The 22478-nt window shown below is 33.4% G+C and overlaps 1 protein-coding gene across 1 annotated transcript in view; it reads left to right on the top strand.

Moving 5' to 3' along the window:
* Window positions 1-22478, top strand: part of LOC142328059 (BBSome complex member BBS2-like) — a 73148-nt gene that overhangs the window by 48054 nt on the left and 2616 nt on the right. Inside the window, exons 11-13 of the mRNA XM_075371527.1 lie at window positions 4412-4578; window positions 13578-13726; window positions 21975-22142. Coding sequence (XP_075227642.1) covers window positions 4412-4578; window positions 13578-13726; window positions 21975-22075 — 417 coding nt within the window. The 3' untranslated portion in view covers window positions 22076-22142. The remainder of the gene's footprint in view (window positions 1-4411; window positions 4579-13577; window positions 13727-21974; window positions 22143-22478) is intronic.

Here is a 22478-nt window from a genome sequence, read left to right on the forward strand (position 1 = left end):
GAGGTTCTGCCTCATCTGTGCTATTCCATCAGACCACCAGTAAACTGTATGAAACCTATCAGCAGATCTTAGCAGCAATGCTATCTCCTGGACTATAAGGTCTTGTAGGACTTCCGGTGATATCTGGTTCCATTGCTAATCTTTCTGGCTGCTTTTAAAACAACTACTGACACCTGTTTTTGAGTTAGTTGCAGCAGTTTTATAAGGCTGGCCATCCTGAGCCAGGATGAATCATCTACCTCAAGCAGAGTTGTCAGGTCACTGTCACTGGCAGTCTCCTCCTGTAGGAATCTCCAGCTCCACTTGGAGTGATTCCACCTGTTGTCTATGATTATTAGATCGAGCACCGACCTGTGTCCTCTAGCCTCATATGTCGGCGTGTTGTCTTTTAAACAGAAAAGACCTGCTGTCATCATAAACTTTGCAAGGAACTCACTGTGTCTATTAGTAAATAAGTTGCCCGCTACAATGGCCTCACTATTTAATTTAAGTCACCCACCAAGATAACCTTCTTGGGCAACCTGGCAACAATATCATGAAGTCTTCCAATACAAGCCCCAAACTCCAGGAGATCACAATTGGGGCTAACATATGCCCCTATCAAAAGGAACCCAGACAACTCGACTGCTAGTATTCCTTCACCTCTGTAGAACAACTGTCATCCCCACCTGCCACTAACATTCTGGATGGTCACATCTCCTATTGCATCTGCACTCCACTCACTCTCAGCAGCGGTGTATCTGTTGGGCTCAGTGGTGACCACAAATATCAACATCAAGACCTCTCGACAACTCTCCAACTAAATCATGGGAGAGTATACTACGGTTTGCGTTTGACAGGATTATCCTAATCATGTCTGTCTTTGCCGCATATCACGCCTCTGGTGCGGTGTTCAAGATTTTTGCAGTCTAAGTATCTCATCCCCTCAACATTCTCTTATATGATGGCCTTTGCCCCCCCAGATGTAGCATAAATCTAATCTGTTTGGACCTGTTTGCACTCGGAGCTCCTGTGGCCTGAGCCCCAACATCTGTAACATTTGTCGCTATCTACTCTAATATAGGCCCGGCAATAGACCCACCCGATATGAATTCTTTCATCAACCATCTTATTAGCATAGTGATGACTGTACATAGTGACTATACATAGTGATGACTGTTACGTTCTGTATATCTCCAATGCCTTCCTTACCGATGTGATTTGGAAATGTTCCTGCTTTCCAATGACGTTCACAATAGCATTGCAAATCTCTTGCTCGGTTGTGTCCACATCAATATCTTTGACATGGGCAACCGCTCGCGCCGGTCTCCTTGAGATCATAAATCCATTTGCAACTCTTGCTGCCTTATATTGCAAGGTTGCAGTGAATTGCTCTGCTTTCTCAATGCCCTTAATTCTGACCTTAAGTTCTTCGTTAAGACCTTTTCTCAATGGTAACACTTTCTCTGCTTCATCCTTCGTAACGGAGGATTTCATTGTTTTTAATAGGTTTGCATATGACTTTCCTTATGTCCACACCACTACAACATGGCTATCCTCTACTGGCGAAGTCGCCCGTCTAACTGATGCCGATCTTGATCTTGATGTTCATCCGTCTCTGTGGATCTTTGTAACATCATTGACACCTCTTTCACTCTCTTTAAATAAATATCAGTAACTTCAAACTGCAAAATCAATAGGACCAGCCAGTAGTATAAACACTGAGGACTCAGACTTAATCAGTACTAGCTTGATTGACTTCAAGATTTTCTTCTCTCAATCGCCTTCAGCAGAACTATAGTAAACTGTAAATTTGCTACGTTGAACTGTCCAGTCATCATCCCCAATAAGAGGCGAAATGTCATACATTACATCACCCGGTTTCAAGTTGCCATCCTGAGGCCTGCCTCCATCGGTCCTCCTGGAGCTGGAGATGTCCACAAAGCAGCAAGTATTTCCACTCCCTTCAGTCAGGTCGTTCACTTGCTGCACCCTATTCATGATAACAGATGGCCACCTACAAGAAATTATATCCAATATCTCATCATCTGACATTTCTCCTGCAAGAATATCTTCCAAATTCAGCTCCTTAACTGGATCAGTCTGCACTGCCTGTGTTATAACTTTTAATGGCGGAGAACACTCTGCCAGAAACTTCAGTTCCTTAAATATAGCCATAAGCTCCTTCTCATGCTGAACCACAAGTTTTTTTCAGCCCTGAACCTAAGTTCTGTTTAAGCAACAGTAATGCCAAACCAAGTCATCAGTTCCTCAAGTCCCTTTGCCAGGGCCTCTTCTTCCTCGAAAGACATCTATCTTAACTCTTTTCTTCCCTTTTATCTTAGTTATTCTATGTTATTGACTGACAGAAGTGCTTGGAGTCTGTGAAATACTTTCTTGGGTTATCTTGTCCATGGCAACCTTCCACCGACTCATCTGACTTCAGAATCTTGCACTATGCCCGATTCCGTGTATTTTGACACCTTACACACCAATTTTTAGAGGGTTGGGAAAATGTATTCCCCCAAAAATTGGTTCAAAAACTTTTGGGGGTAGGGATCAGGGGGTCAGAAAGAACCCTTTTGTGGATCCCGGAGAGTTTTGGGTTGGAGATCTGGGAAAGGAGATACAGGGAAAAAATTTCTGCTATTTCGCTCAAGTGAAATAATTCTAAGTCCATGTTTACTTGTAAACCACCTACATCACAAGCTTGATTTAACTTGTCTGTAGGACTGAAAATTTTTCTCTATTATACTGGCTATACATGTACAACCTCAAAAGTTATTAAAAACTATATCTACACATACCTTGATTGTAGCTCTTCAAAAATAGTTCAAAAACTCTTACTGGGGTGCAGCATCCCCATCACTGATCACAACCTCAATTGATCAATCATAAAACTCACTATAATCACACAAACTTTGCTTCAAGTACAGCAGTAACCTAAAATGTACTGTTCTCATGGAACATTTTCTTCCAAAAGCCTTTCAGAGTTAATAATTAACTCCTTCTAAGCGGAATGCCCTTTACAACTATTGATGGTGGTTTTTATTAACCACAAGTCATTAAAAATTACCAATATTTTTAGGAAAGATCGTTGCTCCAAAGTTATTTTAAATAACAATTCTGATACAATAACTCATCTTTATTTATATAATTCTAATGCTTGTCCTCTTCAGGGTACTTGCCATTGACACCTCCACATCAATGCACTCTTTTTTTTCCACTGATAAAAATTGTTGAATAGATCAGTTTCTGTTAGCTGCCTTTAACGCTTCTACCAACTAAGTATTAATTGACTTAAAATGTCTTCCTTTAAGTTCTGATTTCATTTTAGGAAAAAGGTAAAGTTACATGGTGCCAAATCTTATGTATATGGACAATGTTCCCCAGTGTAGTAATGTGCATGTAAGCTAAAAAATGTTCAAAGAAAGTGCCATGTGAGCAACTGCATTGTCCTGATGAAGAACAAAACATTTTTCAATAATTCTAATCATTATTATTCTGACATTCTCTCAGCTTTGTCAAAACTTCCTTGTAATAATTCTCTGTTATGCTTCTGGAACTCATTCTTATAAAATTACACCCTGACTTAAAAACACTAAGCATGGCTTTCAATTGGGACTCGCTTTGATGAGCTTGTTTCATTCTTGGTGATGTCTTTTCTAGGGAATCATCAGTTATTTTGTCTCTGGATCATACTAAAAGATTTTGTTGTAAGTGATGATTTTTTAAAAATCAGCCAGCATCAAGTTGCTGCAGCATGTCTGCACAAATTTCTTTGCTATGGTTTTTTTTGCTCCTGTGTGAGAACTGCAGCAGATACCATCTTGACACAAACTTTTTCATGAAATCCTCGCGCAAAATTTTCAGTAGTGACTCAATGTTCACAGTTTCAGCTATCATTTGGGCACTGAGTTGGCAGTGTATTCGAACAATTTGGCTAATACTTTCTACATTTTCTTTGATTCATGAAGTGGAACCAAAATTGACCGTAATTATAATCACAGATTTAAATTTGATAAATAAAGAAAGTAGTGAATCTTATTTTTAAACTATCCACATCTTGACTGATTGTCATAATGCACCGTGTCACTATAATCATTAGCTGTGCATGTATTCAAAGCTCATTGTTTAATTAAAAAGTTTTTGAGTTGCTGATAAATGTAATGTTGGTATTAGTTAAATTGTTTTTTGTTTATGGGTGTTTCAGTAGTTTTGTGAAGTTTAGTCACAATACTGTACTAGCGAATAAATTACAAAACAAGAAAAAACAAACTAATCACCAGGTAGAAACACAGTTTTGAACTGTTAAGCCTCAGTATTACAGGTATATGTATCTGACATATGCTATACTATAATAATAAAATAATGCTTAAACTAGCTTCTGGATATTACAGTAAAAAAATGTATTATTATGTTATTTTTACAGACATTTGCAGAATTTCCAAAGGCATTTGAAGAGGTTAATGAATGTCTGAATAAAGTGACTGAATTACAACAAAATGCAACAAAAATGGCAGCAACTGTTGCCGATAACACAAATTTAATACGGAGTTTAATCATTCAAGCTGAAGATCTACGTTTGTTACAATGCTTGTAATTATTATTATTATTATCTTTTATGAATACATAGGATCACTTTAGTCAGTCCATTATCAAAGTCTCTTTAATGGGACTGTTTGGGTCTTGCGGTCCTCCCAGTACTTTTTCATACATTTCAATCTTTGTGTCCTTTCCAATAATTTTGATTTTTTGGAGTCTGCCTGTCTTTGATGGTATGCTTAGGTGTAAGAGTGTTTCTGCTGCATAAGTGACTTCTGGTTTTATAACTGTCTTGTAACATCTTATTTTTGCATTTATTGGGAATTTTTTATTACGGGGTCATTCACGGGAACCAGATGTTTTAAAAAAACCATAAAAAATTGAATATTGACTTTATCCATCCTGCTGGAATAACACATTTTGAAAATCGATTCCCCGGTTTTGTAACTCAGGGATGAAAAACGTATTCAACATCGCAATGTAACGATCAGCTGTTACAGTTACGGCAATGTCATTTTCTTCAAAAAAATATGGTCCAATAACACCGACCTTTCCTATTGCACACCAGTGGTCTCTCGTGAAGCTGATGTGAGTTTCTTTGTGCCCAATACCGGCAATTCTGTTTGTTGTCGAAGCCATTCAGATGAAAATGGGCTTCGTCACTCATTAACAATAACAAATTTTCATTTTCTTCAAAAACGGTAAGCATTTGTCGACAAAATTGTAATCGCTGCGTGAAATCTTGCTCGTTTAACTGCTGCACGACGGCTATCTTGTAAGGATGGAAATGCAGGTCTGTATGCAGAATTCGTCTTACCGTACTTGTGCTCATTTGAAGCGCTGCTGAATGCCTCTGAAGAGCGGCGTGGGCTTCTGACAATGGCTTCCCTTACTCGTTCGATGTTCTCCGGAGTGCTAGCAGTTCGTCGGGGACCCGGTGGTTTTTTCTTCAATATTGAACCGCTTGTTCGAAGGTTGTTTATCCATCGCAATATTGTGTTACAAGAAGGGACACTTGCATTACGATGGATTTAAACTGACGGCAGAAATCTCGCTGAACAGCAGTTACGGATTCGTCATTTCGCACAAAACTGTCATACGCGTACAGGCGTTCGTCTAGCGTCCACGGCTCCATCTCAACGACTAAAATGTAAATGCTATGAACAAAGGAAACGTCAGACACCACCCACGTGCCCCTCCCACCACGAACGCCCGAGTACAACCCACTTCAAAATTATTCGGTTCCCGTGAATGACTCTGTATAAGTGTACCAAATTAATTTTTGAGCTTTAGCTAGTTGTTTCTTATTTGGATCAAGTTTTTTTCATTTAGGTTGTTTATTACAATTTCTCCATGGTATTTTAATTGGGTTACTATTTTGATTTTATTTCCGTTTATATTTACTTCTTGTAATCATGTTGGTTTTTGGGGCATAATTTCTGCCTTTCAAATGAAATTTTGAGGCTAGTTTTATTTGCAAGTTCTAATATCTGCGATTTAGCTTAGTTGATGTTGTTTGCCAGCAGTGTCGATCAATGTAACCCAAGACAGTTTGTTTTGATTTTGGCCTATTTTTTCTTTTGGGGGTCATTTTTTGAGCCATTTCTTCATTACCATTTCTAGAGCGCAATTGAATAATACCAGCGAGAGCCCATCACCTTGGCACAGTTCCGTTTTGATCTCAAAGGGTTCAGAGAGCTCGCTTCTTAATTTTACCTTTGACCTAGTGTTTTTGAGGGTCAGTTTTATCGTGTTTATTAATTTGATATGTAGTTCAAGGTGTCATAGAAATTTTAGTAGGGATTCTCTGCGAATGCAGTCATAAGTTTTCTCAAAATCTACAAATGTTATCACATGTCTCTGGTTCTTTTCCTGTTGTTATCCATTACTAGCTTGAGACTCATGATCTGGTCTGGACAGCTCCCATAGAGTCTGAAACCTCCCTGGAGGTATTCTTCTAGTTCTTTCTTAAGTTGTGGACTGATCCTGTTGAGAAGGATTCTTGAAAGAATTTTGTATGATGTGTCAAGGAGTGAGATTCCCCTGTAACCTGTAATTGTTAGGGTATATTTTATCCCCTTTTTTGTGTAGCAAATGGATGAGGGCTGTCGTCCAGTGTTCAGGTAGTTCTTCTTTAATCCATATGTTGACAAGCTGTTGAAGAAGGGCAATTTTTGCTGATCTTCCTGCATGTTTCCAGATCTCTACAAAAGTCTGATCTTCTGCTGCTGCTTGTTTAATTCTTCATCTTACCCAGTGCTTGGTAGATTTCTTTCATTGTGGAAGGGTTGATGTTTTCTGGTAAAGTTGTTATTAGGTATTTGTGTTGAAGTTTAAGAATTCTGTCGGTTCTTCACAATTAAGGATTTTGTTGAAATATTTAGCTAGGATTTCCACGTTGTCTATACTGTTTTGAGCCAATTTACCATTTTCATTCTTTATTAGTACAGTTGGGGGTTCATATTTTTGAAGCTTATTTTTTAAGGTTTTGTATTAGTCTCTTAACTGTGTTTTTGTGAATTCTTCTTCTATTGACTTCAGTGTTTTTATGGTGTTGTCTTTTTATTCTCCTTAGGATTCGAGTGGTTTCTTTTCTTTGTTTTACTGGATTTTGGAACGATGTTTCTGATTTTTGGTGTTTGTGAAATAGGTATGCTTGTTGGCTTTTTTCCATTGTTTTGTCACATTCACTGTTCCACCATTGATGTTTTTTACAGGATTTTATTGGGGGCTAAATCTTGGGTGATTTGTTTAAGGTTATATACTAGATCTCTGAGTTTAACCGTGATTGTTACTTTTTGGTAATTTTCATTCTTGGTTAGTTGGGTAGAGTCCATTATTCTTTTAGTTTTAGGGGTTTAGTTTTGTTGCTTTCTTTGGGGAGAAAATTTAATTTTAATTTTGATTACATAGTGATCTGAGCCTGTGTTACTCCTCAAAGAACTTTTACATTGTAGATCTCCTTGTGGTGGTGTTTGTCCGTGAAGACATGGTCTAGTTGCCATTCTCCTTTAGTATAGTTGGGATGTTTCCAGGTTTTGAAGTTTCTTCCTGAAATATGTGGATTTCGAGATAAGGTTTGTAACCATTCTAAATTTTGTTGGTTACAAACAATATATATTCTGTCAAAGAAAAAAGTTTCAATATTTTCAAAAGTAGTTAATATTCATTTGGCTTAGCTGATATTAAAAACAGAAAATAGGCAATAGTATCATATTATTTTAATAGTTAAATAAACGCAATTAGTTTGATAAGAAATTGTATTACATAACTTTGTTTTTTGATGTATGACATGGACTTGATAGCCAGACGGTGATGTCATCGTGGGCTTGTGTGAGCATATACATTCTCAGAAAAAAGTGTGTACGTGCATAAATACGAACAGGCGTCTGGCGGAGGAAGCCAGACTGACATTCTTTGTTTCGGGTCTAGTGTGAATTTAGCAGTCATGGAGTGGAGACGTGTTTTGAGTTGGCTTGCACGGAACTGGTGATGTGTTCTTTGTTCGATGAGACAGGACAATGAGACTGGGTAAATAGGTGTATTCGTTGGGAGGTCATCATTATTTTTATACGTGCAGGAAAGTATCCTTATGTATAATGAAGAGAAAAATTAATGATAAGATATTTTTTTTAAATATGACAGACCAGTATTGTGGAAATGTGTTTTCTATGATTCCATATAATTTTGATATAAAGAATATGTTTAACTAATGTTAAAAAAAATATTTTATTGTATTGTTAATGTTAATTATTTTATTTTTTTAAATATGCGTGTCGAGTAGTGTGGAAAAGTGTTTTCTAGACTCCATATACAAGATTCAAAATATATGAATCCATATAATTTTGATATGCTTAATATGTTCAATTAATGTTAAAAAAATTATCTTTTGTATTGTTAATGTTATGTTTATTTTTAATAATATACATGTAATCAGACTACATAGCCCTAGTACATTTTTTCGTTGTCCCCCCCCCCCTTAATTTGGATTGTTTTGTGATTGAGCTTTTATTTTATATTGATTCTACAATGTGCTTTTCAAATTAAATTTTCTTTTTTTTTTAATTTGAAAGTAAGCTCGCAGGTTGTGGTTTCTGCAAAGATCGATGAGTCTCTGTCCATTTTTGTTTGTTTACTTTTGGGTGGACCATTTTCCGATGATATCGCAGTATCTTCTTCTTCTTCTTCTGCCCAGTTGAACATTGAAGTCTTAGAATAATTATTTAACATGGTTTTTGGAGATGTTATTTATAGTCAGGTTGAGTAGATCCCAGAACTTTCCTGTTTCTTTACAGTCTTTTGGAGAGTTTTTTTTATTAGTAGTGGGTGCATGAGCATTTATTATAGTGTAGATTTTATTGGATGCTATTAGGATGAGTGTTAAAATTCTTGGGGATTGTGACTTGAATTCTTGTATGGAGTTTACTTTGAGGCTGCTTAAAAAGTCTGTTTCAAACTGTGGACATTTTTAATCACTCACTTCCCAGGTATTCCTTTGTAGAGTATATCTTGAGATTATTAGTTACATAGATTAGTATATCTTTCTAGAGTATATCCTTGAGATTCCATGGTGCCCTGATCAGTGTTTCTTATTTCCTGCAGACCATGATGAGAATTTTGTGTTGCATCTATTAGGCCAGTTATTATTTTTAGTTTACCAGTCTGAATGAGTGAGTTTACATTGTGTGTGGAAATGTAGATGATTTCCATTGGTTTCATTTTGAACTATTTTTCTTGTTTGCGTGTGTAGTGTTGGGGAATTCCAGTGCTTTTGATTTGATTGCATGTTATCTTCTAAGTGGCAGCCCATCATATCTGAATGCTGCCTTCTCTAAATTTTGGTGTTGCTTGGTTCAGCCGGTGGAGTATTTCTTAAAAGACATCTGACTGTCAAGGGGTCTCCTGCGGTAGGTCAAGGTCGGTCCCAAGTTATAACTGTAGATGTGATCTAGTAAGATGTAATTTGATGATAAATGAAGTGAAGTTTGTTTAGATTCAGTTCACCAGACAAATTTCTCCTGTTCAGGATATATCCAGGCGCACCTCATAGAGGCTCTGTATGACTAAAAGTCTGATCCTAAACATTTCACCCTCAACATTATCCTTGTAATTATTGCAAATAATATTTTTTTTCTAAGTTAAATACTAGCAATTTAATTTGTAAGAATAAAATTGTAACTGATACACCAGTAAAGATAATGTAAATGACTACTTCATTTTAATTGAACTGAAGAAATTCAACTAGCAAGAAGTTTTCTTATAACAATACAGTTTGAGGCAGCTGAAGAATCACAAACAAATTTCAAATAAGATATAATTAATATAGTTGCTTAAAACATAGAACTGAATTGGATAAAAAAAATGAACTGAATTCAGAAAGCATCTATACTGTGATCATTACCATTATTTTCTGTTTTCATCTAGTTCCGTTTTTTTAAATTCACCATGCTTCATTTAATTACACTATTAAGTTTGCACCTCTTTGTTTAGTTGAAGCAGTGTATATAATGCATTGCTTTATAATAGAAGCATGATTCATTAATTAGTTGTTTTACACTAACTACCCTGATATTTCTAATGGCTATGATTCATGTAAAGCACCTGAGAATGTAGAGAAGCACTAATCAAAGTTGTTTTTTCTGAGATTAATGTTGTTCATTATACAGCTAGTCTCTTTGATGAACAAAGAGAGGGTGTCACTTATAGGGCTAAGTATCACCTGCATTTTTGTGGGCTTAACACGATGAGATGCAACAATATATTTAGCTTAATGAAGACAGCAGTTAGAGGGGAAGCATTTCAATCCTTGTTTAGTGAAATGGGTTACTAGTACGGACTGTCAGACTGTCGACTGTCAGAGAACTTGCAGAAGAGTTAAGCATCTCGATTGGGATCATGCCGTGACATTTTGACTGAAAAATTGAACATGCATTGAGTTGCAGCAAAGTTTGTTCCTCATTTGACAACCAAACAGCAGAAAAAACATTGAGTGGACGTTTGTTGGCAACTTCCTGAACATGTTCTTGATTATTATTCTTGGGAATAGCTGTAACATTTTTAGGAGTGATTTGTGACTCGTGTCAGTTTTTAAAACGGTTATGGTTATAGCTCTTGATGTAAATAAAGAAAAAAAAATCTGATCACAAAGTTGTAATACTTTTCTGATATTGGTTATTTATTTTGACATATGTAGTGAAAAAACAGTAACAAATGAAAGAAATTAACTAAGATATCTTTTTTGGAGTGGGGGTAATTAACGATGAAGTTTTATTGTAAAATTATATCATTATCCATTTAAATAAACCAAAAAAGAAATTTTAAAAGTCTATAAAATCTTTTTATCCAGTCAAAAGTTATTAAGCTTTAAACACCAGCACACATTCATATCCCCTCTACTTTTATTTTTTTTTTTAGGGTTCCTGGGTCATGAAATGTTGAGAAATGCAAAAAACACCTGTATCCCATTTTTTGACTGATAGGATACTTTCCTTCTTGTATCATAGCTCTAGAGCTTTGATGTCAGCAAAATAAAAGAAAGTTAGAGAAATTAAGTTCAGTGATCAGTAAATGTAAGAGAGTAATTTGAATTTGATTTGAGTGGTAAAGTCTGTTTAAAAATATATATCAGGATTGTTTCAACAATTTGAAGAAATTGTGAAAATAGATTAGCTGAAGTTATAAAATATAAAATAAGCAGCTTAACTTGAGAAATGAAACTAGATAGCATCAGAAAAAGTATAAGACTTACTACAGAATGTTAAATAAAAGAGATTGCTTTTGATCGAAATAATATAAGTTTATTGTTGGCCAGTGCTGTAATGCAGAATGAGTCATTATAGAAGATGTATTCTGATAATTTGACAATACTTGTGAATCTTTTGTTGGTTAGTAACCAGTGAATGTTGACTACAACCAGTAGTGCTGATTATTTTGTAGATGTTCCTATAGTAATGATGCACTGTTACAAGTTATACAGATGTGTATTTATTGTTAGTAAAACAATTTATGTGTATTATTACTGCTCACAGCAGTTATCATTGAGATTGTATGATACTTTCTGTTAATGTAAAATTTTTGTATATATTTTACATTATCTATGATACGTTAACAAGTTTATTTAACTGTGTTTTGAAAAGTAACGTAATTCATAAGATATTATTGAAATTTGTTACTTAAGTAAAGTAAACAAGACATTCAATTATTTCTACAGTGAGTAAATAAACTTAAGAAAATAAATTGTTATAATAAATGTAATTGTTTTAATAATACATTCGTAAAGTAAATTTTATTATTGTAATTAATGTTGATATAATTAATTATATTTTACATTAATTACCATTGTTTACAGTTTAAAATTTTTAGCTGGTTAGTGGAGCAGTATGTTATCATCTACAATCTGTTATCATCTACAGTCTGTCCCAAGTTTAACAACTGGCAACTATGCCTCTAAATACCAGAATTTTTACTATTTTTGAGTTATAATTAGTCACTGAGTGGTGGATGTATATTCATCTTTTCATATACAAGGTCTGTTCAGAAAATAACCAAACATTTTTAATTACACCCAACGTTGATATTTGGTGACATGCAGTTGCCAACATTGTGTTTAACATAACGTCTGTAACCACACGTTCTTGGATTATTGATATCTCATTTATTTTTTGTGTTATTGTTATTTGACTGTACATGTTTAAGTGTTTGTAGCTATTTTTGTAATATGCAATTTCCAGGAGCAACGACATAACGTAATATTTTGCTTGAATTTGGGGAAAACTTTCACAGAAACATTTCAGCTTTTGAAACAAGCTTACAGAGATGATGCTCTGGATCGTATGCAATGTTATGTTTTCACAATTTAAAAGTGGTGTCATCAGTCAATTGAAGATTACCCTCAACCAGGAAGGCCTTCAACTTCAACTGATGTCACCCGCATTCAGAAAATCAACAATCTGATGTGTGCAAATCACCAATCGACTGTCAGAGAACTTGCAGAAGAGGTTAGCATCTCGATTGGATCATGCCCATGACATTTTGACTGAAAAATTGAACATGCATTGAGTTGCAGCAAAGTTTGTTCATTTGACAACCAAACAGCAGAAAAAACATTGAGTGGACGTTTGTTGGCAACTTCTTGAACTAGTCGATGACAATGAAATATTCATGCAAAGAATCATAACTGGAAACAAAAGCTGGTTGTATGGTTACGACATCATGACAAAAGTTTAATTATCACAATGGATTAGCAAAGGATCTCCACACCCCCAAGAAAGCATGTCAGTTTTGATCTAGTGTCAGTGATGCTTTCTGTTTTTTCAATTTTAATAGAATTTTGAATTCTTGCCTTGAGGTGAAATAGTGAACTGTGCGTACTATCAATGTGTTTAACAATGGTTACATGAAGAAATCCACAAAAAGATACCAGAGTTATGGCAAGATAACTCATGGTTCTGTCACCAAGACAATGCGCCCACACACTCAGTTTTGTCATTTATCAGTTTTGTGTCAAAAATCAGATGACTGCCCTTCCTCAGCCTCCCTGCTCACCAGACCTTTTGATTTTTTCTTATTTCTGAAATTAAAATCGGTGATGAAAGAACACTGTTTTGAGACTATTGATGATTAAAGCAAATTCATCACAGACCTTAAAGGTTATTTCAAATGAAGCTATCCAGGACTGCTTTGTAAAGTGTAAACACCACTGGGAAAAGTGTGTGAATAAGGGAGGGGAGTACTTTGAAGGACATAAGGACCAATAATCTGTAAAATTAATAATAATAATTAAAAAAAATAGTTTGGTTATTTTCTGAACAGACCTCGTAAAACATTTTAAATATGTCCAGCTGCCTTCTGAAAGCAAGTACTCTATAACTGTTGGCTTTGTGCATGTTACTGGTGTTACCAAAAATTTCAGAATAACTGATCTGTCACTAAAGAGGAGATATCATACTTTTCTTGTTCTAATAACTTATTCAAATTTACTTTTAAATTTTATTATAATTAAAATTTATTATTTTTTAATAAATTTTATTATTAAAATATTTAATTTTTTTTAGAAAGGATATGCGGGAGTGCTACAGTGAATTGTACCAGGTCAATGAGGAAATGATTCGTACACATACAGTAAGACGTTCAAATCATGAAGAACTTCTAGAATCATTGAGACAAATTAATTTAATTATTCAACAGGCAGCAAGACTTAGAGGTAATTATGAAATTATTATAATAATAATAATATTATTAAATTATTTAATAATAAATATATTAATAATATAATAATAATAATAGAACAATAATAATTAATTAATATTATAATATAATAATTTTATTTATTTTTTTTAAATTATATTATTTGATAATTTTTCATTTTCCTTGGATGTCTGATAAATCCATGTAAAATTAAACAAGACACAATTTTTGGTGAAATCATTTAAATTTCTCAACATAATCTCTTTCAAATTCAACACACTCCAGCAATGCTCAAGTCTTTCAGGCGTATCCTTATAGAATTATTTATTGAAGTCTTCAAAGTACGTACATGTATTGGCAATAACTTCTATATATTTTATATAACTTTTTCCTGCAAACCGCTTCTTCATATTTGGAATGAGATGAGTCTGAAGGTATTAGTCTGGGAAGGAAGGAATGTGGAAGACCGTGGTATAATTCCAAAAATGTTGCTGTCAGTAACAGAAGAATAAGCTGGTGTATTGTGTCTCTAAAAACAAACCTTTTTTTGTCAAATTTGATCACTTTTTCCATTATATCCTCATTTAGATGATCCAACAAAGATGGATGCTATTGCCTGGTTCCAGAAAGCTAATGAAGATTATGCCATAAACATCCCAAAGTCGGTAGCAGCAGAACAGTTTTACCTTCTTTGAAGCAAGTTTCCTGACTGCTACCTTCTGTTTCACTGTTCTTCATTTTAAGGTAGTAGTAATCATGTGAAGTTTTATAAACTGTTTTTTTAAATGGTGTAAAAATTCCTTTCAATCAGTGAAACAGCCCCAAATCATGCTTAGAAATATTTACTGATCACACTTTCATTTCAGATGCCTATTGTCTCAGCAAACTCACACAATTTAATCTTTCTCCATATTCTCTACAGTTGTAATCTCAACAGGCTCTTCAGAATGTTCAGCATTGTTGATCTCAAATGACTACTACAAAAATAGTCAAATGACTTGAAAAAATTGTTTTGATAAATAGAGCTGGCACCGTAATATTTATTCAGCTTAGTTTTAGTTGTAGTCAAAAAGCAATGTTTTTGAAACCACACAAATTCTCTTTCATCTATTTTTCACAAATCACAATACCTGATCAATTTAAACAACTGCTAACAACAGAATTATGATTGAATCTGACTGAATCTTAGTGTGTGCTCGTAGCAGAGATACAGGAAACTAAGAAATGGCCTCAACAGTGTACTACAAACATCATCTGTTGTTTTGCATAGTCTTCTTAAACAGTCTTTAGTAGTATGTAAACATCGAGTTTAACAGCCATTTTGACTGAAAGTAATGATTTCCATTTGGTGTTGAACCCGAAGTATGTTTTTGCACGAATAGGGTGCGTTTTCAGTTAAATTTTCAATGTGATAAACTTCAAACGCAGATGATGAATACTGATAAACTTGCACAAGTTTCTCATAGATAATGAAAGTTAACGGTTGTGTGGGCGTGGGCGAAACGATAAATACGCAATCGACTTTGTTGTCACGTGACCTATCGAACGGGATTAAAGATGCTCATTTCCCTAACGATTTCATTCGTCGCTCTATCTGCGCATGCGCCTAAGAGCAAGGTGGCAAGGTGATTGGACGGCTATCGTTGATAATAAACTCCGTCAGATTAAAGATTCTGTGTTACCATGGGACTCCTCATACAGAAAACCCCGGCGTGAGGAAGTAGTTCTCTGTCGATTGCGGATAGGACGCACGAGTACCTGTTTACAAGAGGACAACCACCTCTATGCGTGCGATGCAACTGCCACGTGACTGTGCACCACACACTCGTGAACTGCGTATGTTATGCGGCATTACGTCGTAAATTTAAACTACCCAGTAACATCCGTGGTATCTTGTTTAATGATAAAGAGGTTTTAAACCGGATGTTTCTGTTTTTGCGTAGTATAGGATTAATACAAAAAATTTAATTAGTATGTATTGTTTTGTATTGTAATTGTATGTATTGTCCTATGTATTGGTTTTGTTATCCGAGTAGCGAGCCTTTTTACACTCCCTATCGGAATTCATTTTTTTTTGTTTTTTTTATGTTTTTTAAATTCGTCTGTGATATTAGTTGTAAGATTTTTGTGATATTAGTTTTAAGACTTTAAACATAATAGTTTTTAGTTTTAAGTTTTATTTATTTTTTAATATGATAGTTTTTAACGTAGTTTTAAGTTATATGTTAGTGTTTTTGTTATCCGAGAATGGGCCTTTTACACCCATTCCGGATTTTGTTTTCTGTGATAGTAGTTTTAAGTTTTAATTTTAATTACTTTTATTTATTTATTTTCCGGGCGATGATAACGTCCAACCGTTTTTCGCCCTAAAAAAAAAAAAAAAAAACAAATTGCAAAAAACTAAACACAATTTTTTCACAAATTGAGAAAATAATTAAACGAAAAGGCAAAAAGCTTATGTAAAATGATTAGGTTTTGATAAAAGTTAAAATTTGTGGATAGATTTAAATGATATTGTTAAATAATCAAATATATTGATAAATAGATTTTTAAACACAATACTTTATCGATTAGATTTTTAATTTTTTTTCTATATAGATAAATAAATATGATGCATTGTAAAAGAGAAAATTGTTGTCGTTCTGATAAAAATGAAGTTTAGGATACAGAAATACAAGTAAAATATTAAACATTAATTTATTCCATCAATAAATGATTTTTAGAATAAGAAATATCAAATTTATTAATCTGTTTTTACGTCTTATTGATGAGATTTATCATTATCATAGAATAATATAACAATAACACTTCATATTAATAATTTTGATGATTTTATTATAGTGGATAAAGGTTATATTGATATTGATGAATTTTATGATGATTTGGAAATATCTCCACATCATTTACCATCAATTAGCTATGTTACACTAAACTTTTCAACTTAGTAATTTTTATACATGTATTGATAATCGCTTTTAATTTCGTATTATATAGATTACACCACAATGTGGCAAATAATTGTTTAGATCGTATTAATGTATATATTTACTTGAAAATTTATTATTTGAGTAAAATACTTGAGGTAGTTAATAGTTACTTGATAATTAAAAAATATATTATTAATTTCCTATTTCGTTTTTTTTTTTTTTTAATATAGATATATTCACTCTTTCTAGATGAAAACAAATATACTCAAATAGAGGTAGAATCTAAAATTAAATCTTCAATTGACTTATATTACATTATTAATAATTTAGATAATGATTGCGAAGCAATATATTTATCACTATTACTAAAAAATATTTATACGATATAAATGATTTTTTAGAAAAAAATTTCACAATGATTTGTCAAAAAGTTTTAATCTTAATCAAATTATTGGAATTGATCCTCTTTAAATTTGGGGTAATAATTTATTATTTTAATTGTTTAATATTTCATAATTAGAAACGTAATGATGAAGGAAGTATAACAGAAAACAAAAGTTGCCCATCATGAATACAGTGTTGGGTTATGGACTCAAAAAACGAAGTAGGCACGGCACGGTTCTTTATTATGAAACACTATTATATGTATTGTATGTGGCCCATCAAATTGCGGTAAAACAAATATCATTTTTAATCTTTTAGTTCAAGAAAATTGAGTACACTTTCAGAATTTGTACATTTTTTCAAAATCCCTTCACCAACCTCTGTAGAATGTTATCGGACTTGATGTTAAATTGAGAATTAGGTTACTATGAATTTACTGAAAATGATCAAGTTCCACGACCAGAAGCGATTGAATCCTATTCAATAATGATTTTTGACAATATAATCAAAGAAAAACAAAGCAATATTGGTGCTTATTTTGCAAGATGTTGTCACAATAAAACTGATTTTTTATATCTAGCGCAGACATATTTTAAAATACCAAAACAACTCGTACAAGACAATTGCAATTTTCTAATATGATTCAGACAAGACTGTTTAAATTTACTTACAACATATTTAAGGTGAACACGTAAATGTTGACTGCCCTTTGACGATTTTAAATGTTTATGCGATCAGGTTTGGAATGCGAATCTGTATGGTTTTCTAGTTATCGATAAAGAGAGTGATTATTAAAAATAAAGGTTGTTATAGAAACTGTATCAAAAAATTTTTAATCATCGATTGAACGCTGAACGAACTTACAAGCTACATTTAACGCAGCATTGAACCTGAACGCTTTTGTGAATAATATTAATCATTTGAATTTTTATTTTTTTCTATATAGAAAAATGTATAAGAAAGAGAAACGAATGGTTGAAATTGATAAATTGAATAAAGATTTTAAACGTAGACGTGCAGCTTTCATGTTGGGTTTAGCTGAAGAAGATGCTTTATTTTCAAAACACTTTAAACCTATAATAGATCCTATAAATGAAATTAAAGAAACAAATAGGTAAACCAGAACCACCTCCTCCCCCTCCAATCGATGAAGAAATTGATATAGATAGAGTAGGACATGAATTAGGCGTAAAATTGTCAGGTCATTAAAAAAACATCAAGATAGGTATGAACAGAGTTTGTTGGAACAAGATTTAGAAGTTTCAGATGATGATGAAGAAGCAGGTGTAAGTCATTCAACCATGTTATCTCAACAAACAACATTACCATCTGAACAAACTCTGTTTGCATATGAAGGTGAAGAACCCCTTAAATTTACAAAATATATAGATATTGTGCCAGATACTCCACTTTCTGAAACACAAGATACAATTACAAGTGAAGAAAATAAAGAAGCTATAAAACATATTTAGAAATGTTAAAAACAAGTCCAAAAGTATCCGTGGATCATGTATATGGTGTGAAATATGATAAAAACAGATATGATGAGCACATTAGGCAATAAAGAAATTAAATTTGTAGATGATAAAATCTATTTGGGAGATATAATCTATTCAGCTACACCAGGTCTTTTAAAGTTGTTAGTTTATAAAAATCCAGACCTAAAAAAGGTTTATACAACAGATATGCAAACTTATGGTGAAATGTTAAATGTGAAGTGGTGTGCACTTGACAGATGCCAGCACTGTAAAAACAAATAAATCATTTAAATATAATGAAGTGATTAGAAAGCTTTTTCCTCCAAAACAAACAGATAGATCTGTTACACCATATAAAATACCATCCAAATCTTTTAGTGGTACCGGACTGTTACATGATCAGTTTAATTACAATTCAGTGTATTTATATTGGGATGATCCAAACGAATTGCTAGCTAGATTGTATACACTTGTAGGTGAATATGATGCTGGAAACAAGATTGTTCCGAATGAAATCATATCCATAATTAAAGAACTGAAGGATGTCGAATTTGAATAGATTATTCATTTTTAATTATTACTATTTTATACATAGAAATGTCACAATATTTGATTCACCCTCATATGAGGTGTGACAATTTAATTCTCAGAATCCACCTGTAAAAACTTAACATTTGGAACTACATTGGAAACCACAATTATCTTTCAATTACTCCTCTTGTGCATTTATACACTAGATTAGATGGTGTTCCCACTTCTGGACACACTCTTCAAACTTTTTTCCAGAATATATTTATCCTTTGCTATTTGGCATTTTATATCACTCCTGCTTCATCCACATTAGTTATTCTGTTTCCCAGATTTCTTCTACCTCCATAGTCTTTTCTTGTCTTTATATATATATATATATTATATATTATCGTCTTTATATATATTTTTATATTCAATGGTCCATCTACTTTATTTCTACTACATTACATTGCTTTTGTTTTGTTCTTGTTATTTTCATGAGATAGTTCTTTAGAAGAACTTCATCCATGCCATTCATTGTTTCTTCTAAACCTTTTTTCTCTCAGCTAGAATTACTATATCATCACCAAATTTTAGCATTCTTATCTTTTCACCTTGCACTATTACTCCAGTTCTAAATTGTTGTTTAACATCATTAACTGTTAGTTGTATATAAAGATAAAACATAACAGGGATAGGGAACATCCTTGTCAGACTCCCTTTTTTATTACTGCTTCTTTCTTACGCTCTTAAATTATTATTACTGTTGGATTTTGGTTCCTGTAAATGTTAGCAATTGTTCTTCTATCTCTATACTTGAACCCTAAACTTTTTAAAATGCTGAACATTTTATGCCAGTGTACATTATCAAATGCCTTTTGTCTATAAATGCAGTGCATATTGGCATGTTTTTCATCAATCTTCCTTCTACTATTAATCTGAGCGCTGAAATTGCTTCCTTTGTCCTGAAACCAAGTTGGTCTTCTCCTAACACTTCTTCTACTCTCCTCTCAATTATTCTGTGCAGAAATCTAGTTAAGATTTTTTTATGCATGAGTAGTTAAGCTAATTGTTCTGTACTCTTCTTATTTTTGTGCTCCTGCTTTCTTTGGTATCATGATAATAACACTCTTTGTGTGACAGTACTTTACATTTTTCATAAATATTACACACCACTGCATAATCTACCTATCGCTTCCTCATCTGCACTACACAGTAATTTTACAGGTATCCCATCTATCCCAGAAGCCTTTCTGCCATTCAAATCCTTCAATTCTCTACTAAATTCAGATCTCAGTATTGTATCTTCCTTTTCATCCTCTTCAACTTCCTCTTCTTCCTCTATAACACCAGTTTTTCTAATTCATTTCCTCCGTATAACTCACCACCTATCAACGTTTTCTTTTGTATTATAAATCGGCTTACCATCTTTATTTAACAGATTATTGTATTTTAACTGTCCTGTGTGCTCTGTCTATTTTACTAATGATCACTTCTCTTTCCACTTCTGAACACTTTTCTTTAATCCATTTTCCTTTCGCTAATTTGCACTTCCTGTTTATAATATTTCTTAATTATCGACAGTTCCTTTTACCATCTTCATCACTAGCATTCTTACGCTTTCTACGTTCATCCATCAGCTGCAATACATCCTGTAATATCCAAAGTTCTCTGCCAGTTCTCTTTGTTCCAGCTAAGATCGTTTCTGCTGATTTAAGAATTTACTTTTTAAAATTTTCTCATTCTTCTTCTATATTTTCTACCTTATCTTTTTTACTCAGACTTCTTGCGATGTTCTCTTCAAAAATCTTCTTTACCCCCTCTTCCTCAAGCTTCTCTAAATTCTACCAATTCATCTGACATCTTTTCTTTAGGTTTTTATCCCCAATCTACATTTCATTATCGCTAAATTATGGTTGCTATCAATGTCTGCACCTGGATGCATTTGACGAATTGATTTCTAAATCTTTGCTTAACAATGATAAATTCTCTGTGATACCTTACAGTATCACCTGGCTTTTTCCATGTATATATTCTTCTATTATGATTTTTAAACTGGGTGTTGACAATTACTAAATTACACTTCATGCAAACTCAGGAAGTCGGTCCCCTCTTTCATTCCTTTTGCCCAGCCCATATTCACTCACAATATTTCCTTCCTTGCCTTTTCTAATGCTTGCATGAAGAAGTTAACAATTGTTGTCGGCCAAGGTTTTGATTTTATCGTGATTGTAATGATTCTGTCGCGAAGTTATTTTAAATACTCTACTCTCTTACCTTGTTCGTTATGAAACCTACTCCTGCTTGCCCAGTATTTGACACTGAGTTAATTATTCTAAAACCACCTGACCAAAAGTCATTTTCCTCTTCCTATCGAACCTTGCTATTCCTATTACATCTACATTTAAGCTACCCATTTCACTATTTAGATTTTCTAACCTACCAACCTTTTTTAGACTTCTACATTCCATGCTCCAACTCGTAAAAAATGTTATTTTATAATTTTCTGGTGACCCCTTTCTTAGTACTCCCCACCAGGAGATCCAAACGGGGGATTAGTTTACTAAGGAAGACGCCTCCATTTTTGTTACATGAAAATGCATAGAGCTATAATTTCTTGGGAAAAAAACAGCTGTAGTTTTTCAGCCATTGTTTTCACCTGCGCACTACTCAGAAGATTGAGTGATGTTGATATGGCCATTTAAGTCCTCCTGACCTATGCCCTTAACAACTACTAAAAGAGCTGCTGCCCTCTTTCAGGAATCATTCCTTAGTCTGGCTCTCGGCAGATACCTCTCTGATATGTTTGCACCTTTGGTCCAATTACTTTGTATCACTGAGCACTCAGTCCCCCTCACCATCAGCAAGGTCTTATGATTCATAGGGGGAGATATATATATATATGTAATCTAACAATAAATACAGTAGTTTTTTTTTTATAATAATGTAATTTTCCTTATTACAGTGGGAAAGGTGAAGAGTGATGTTGTTTCATTAAGTAGAACAGCAATTTCTGATAACAATATTAATGCTTTAATAAAAATAATAAAGACTGGAGAAATGTAATGTAAAGTTTTGAACAAGATAATTTAATTTTCATCCATATTTTATCTTCCTGGAAACTTATTATTATGTAAGTAGAAAATTATCCAATACTCTTATTTATAGTTCTTACTCTTAAGTTAATTCAGTGATTTATATTTTAATATCATTAACAAAAGGTATAATTAATAAGTGGTTGGGAAATTATTCATTTACTTCAAACACCAATGTTTTCTAGTACAGTATTCCCAAATCTGATGCTTGTGTAATTAGTGTCTTATGACATTAAGATATTAAGCAAAAAATTTGTGTAAATCAAGGCAAGTTCAGAACTCAATAACACTATGTGGTATTTTTTTGTAATTGACAAAAAAGTTAAAAAAAAATGTAGCCAAAATGTGTTGATTGAAAATATCTTATGGTATTA

Source organism: Lycorma delicatula, chromosome 7 (genome assembly GCF_047948215.1).
Source record: "Lycorma delicatula isolate Av1 chromosome 7, ASM4794821v1, whole genome shotgun sequence".
Taxonomy (NCBI): Eukaryota; Metazoa; Arthropoda; class Insecta; order Hemiptera; family Fulgoridae; genus Lycorma; species Lycorma delicatula.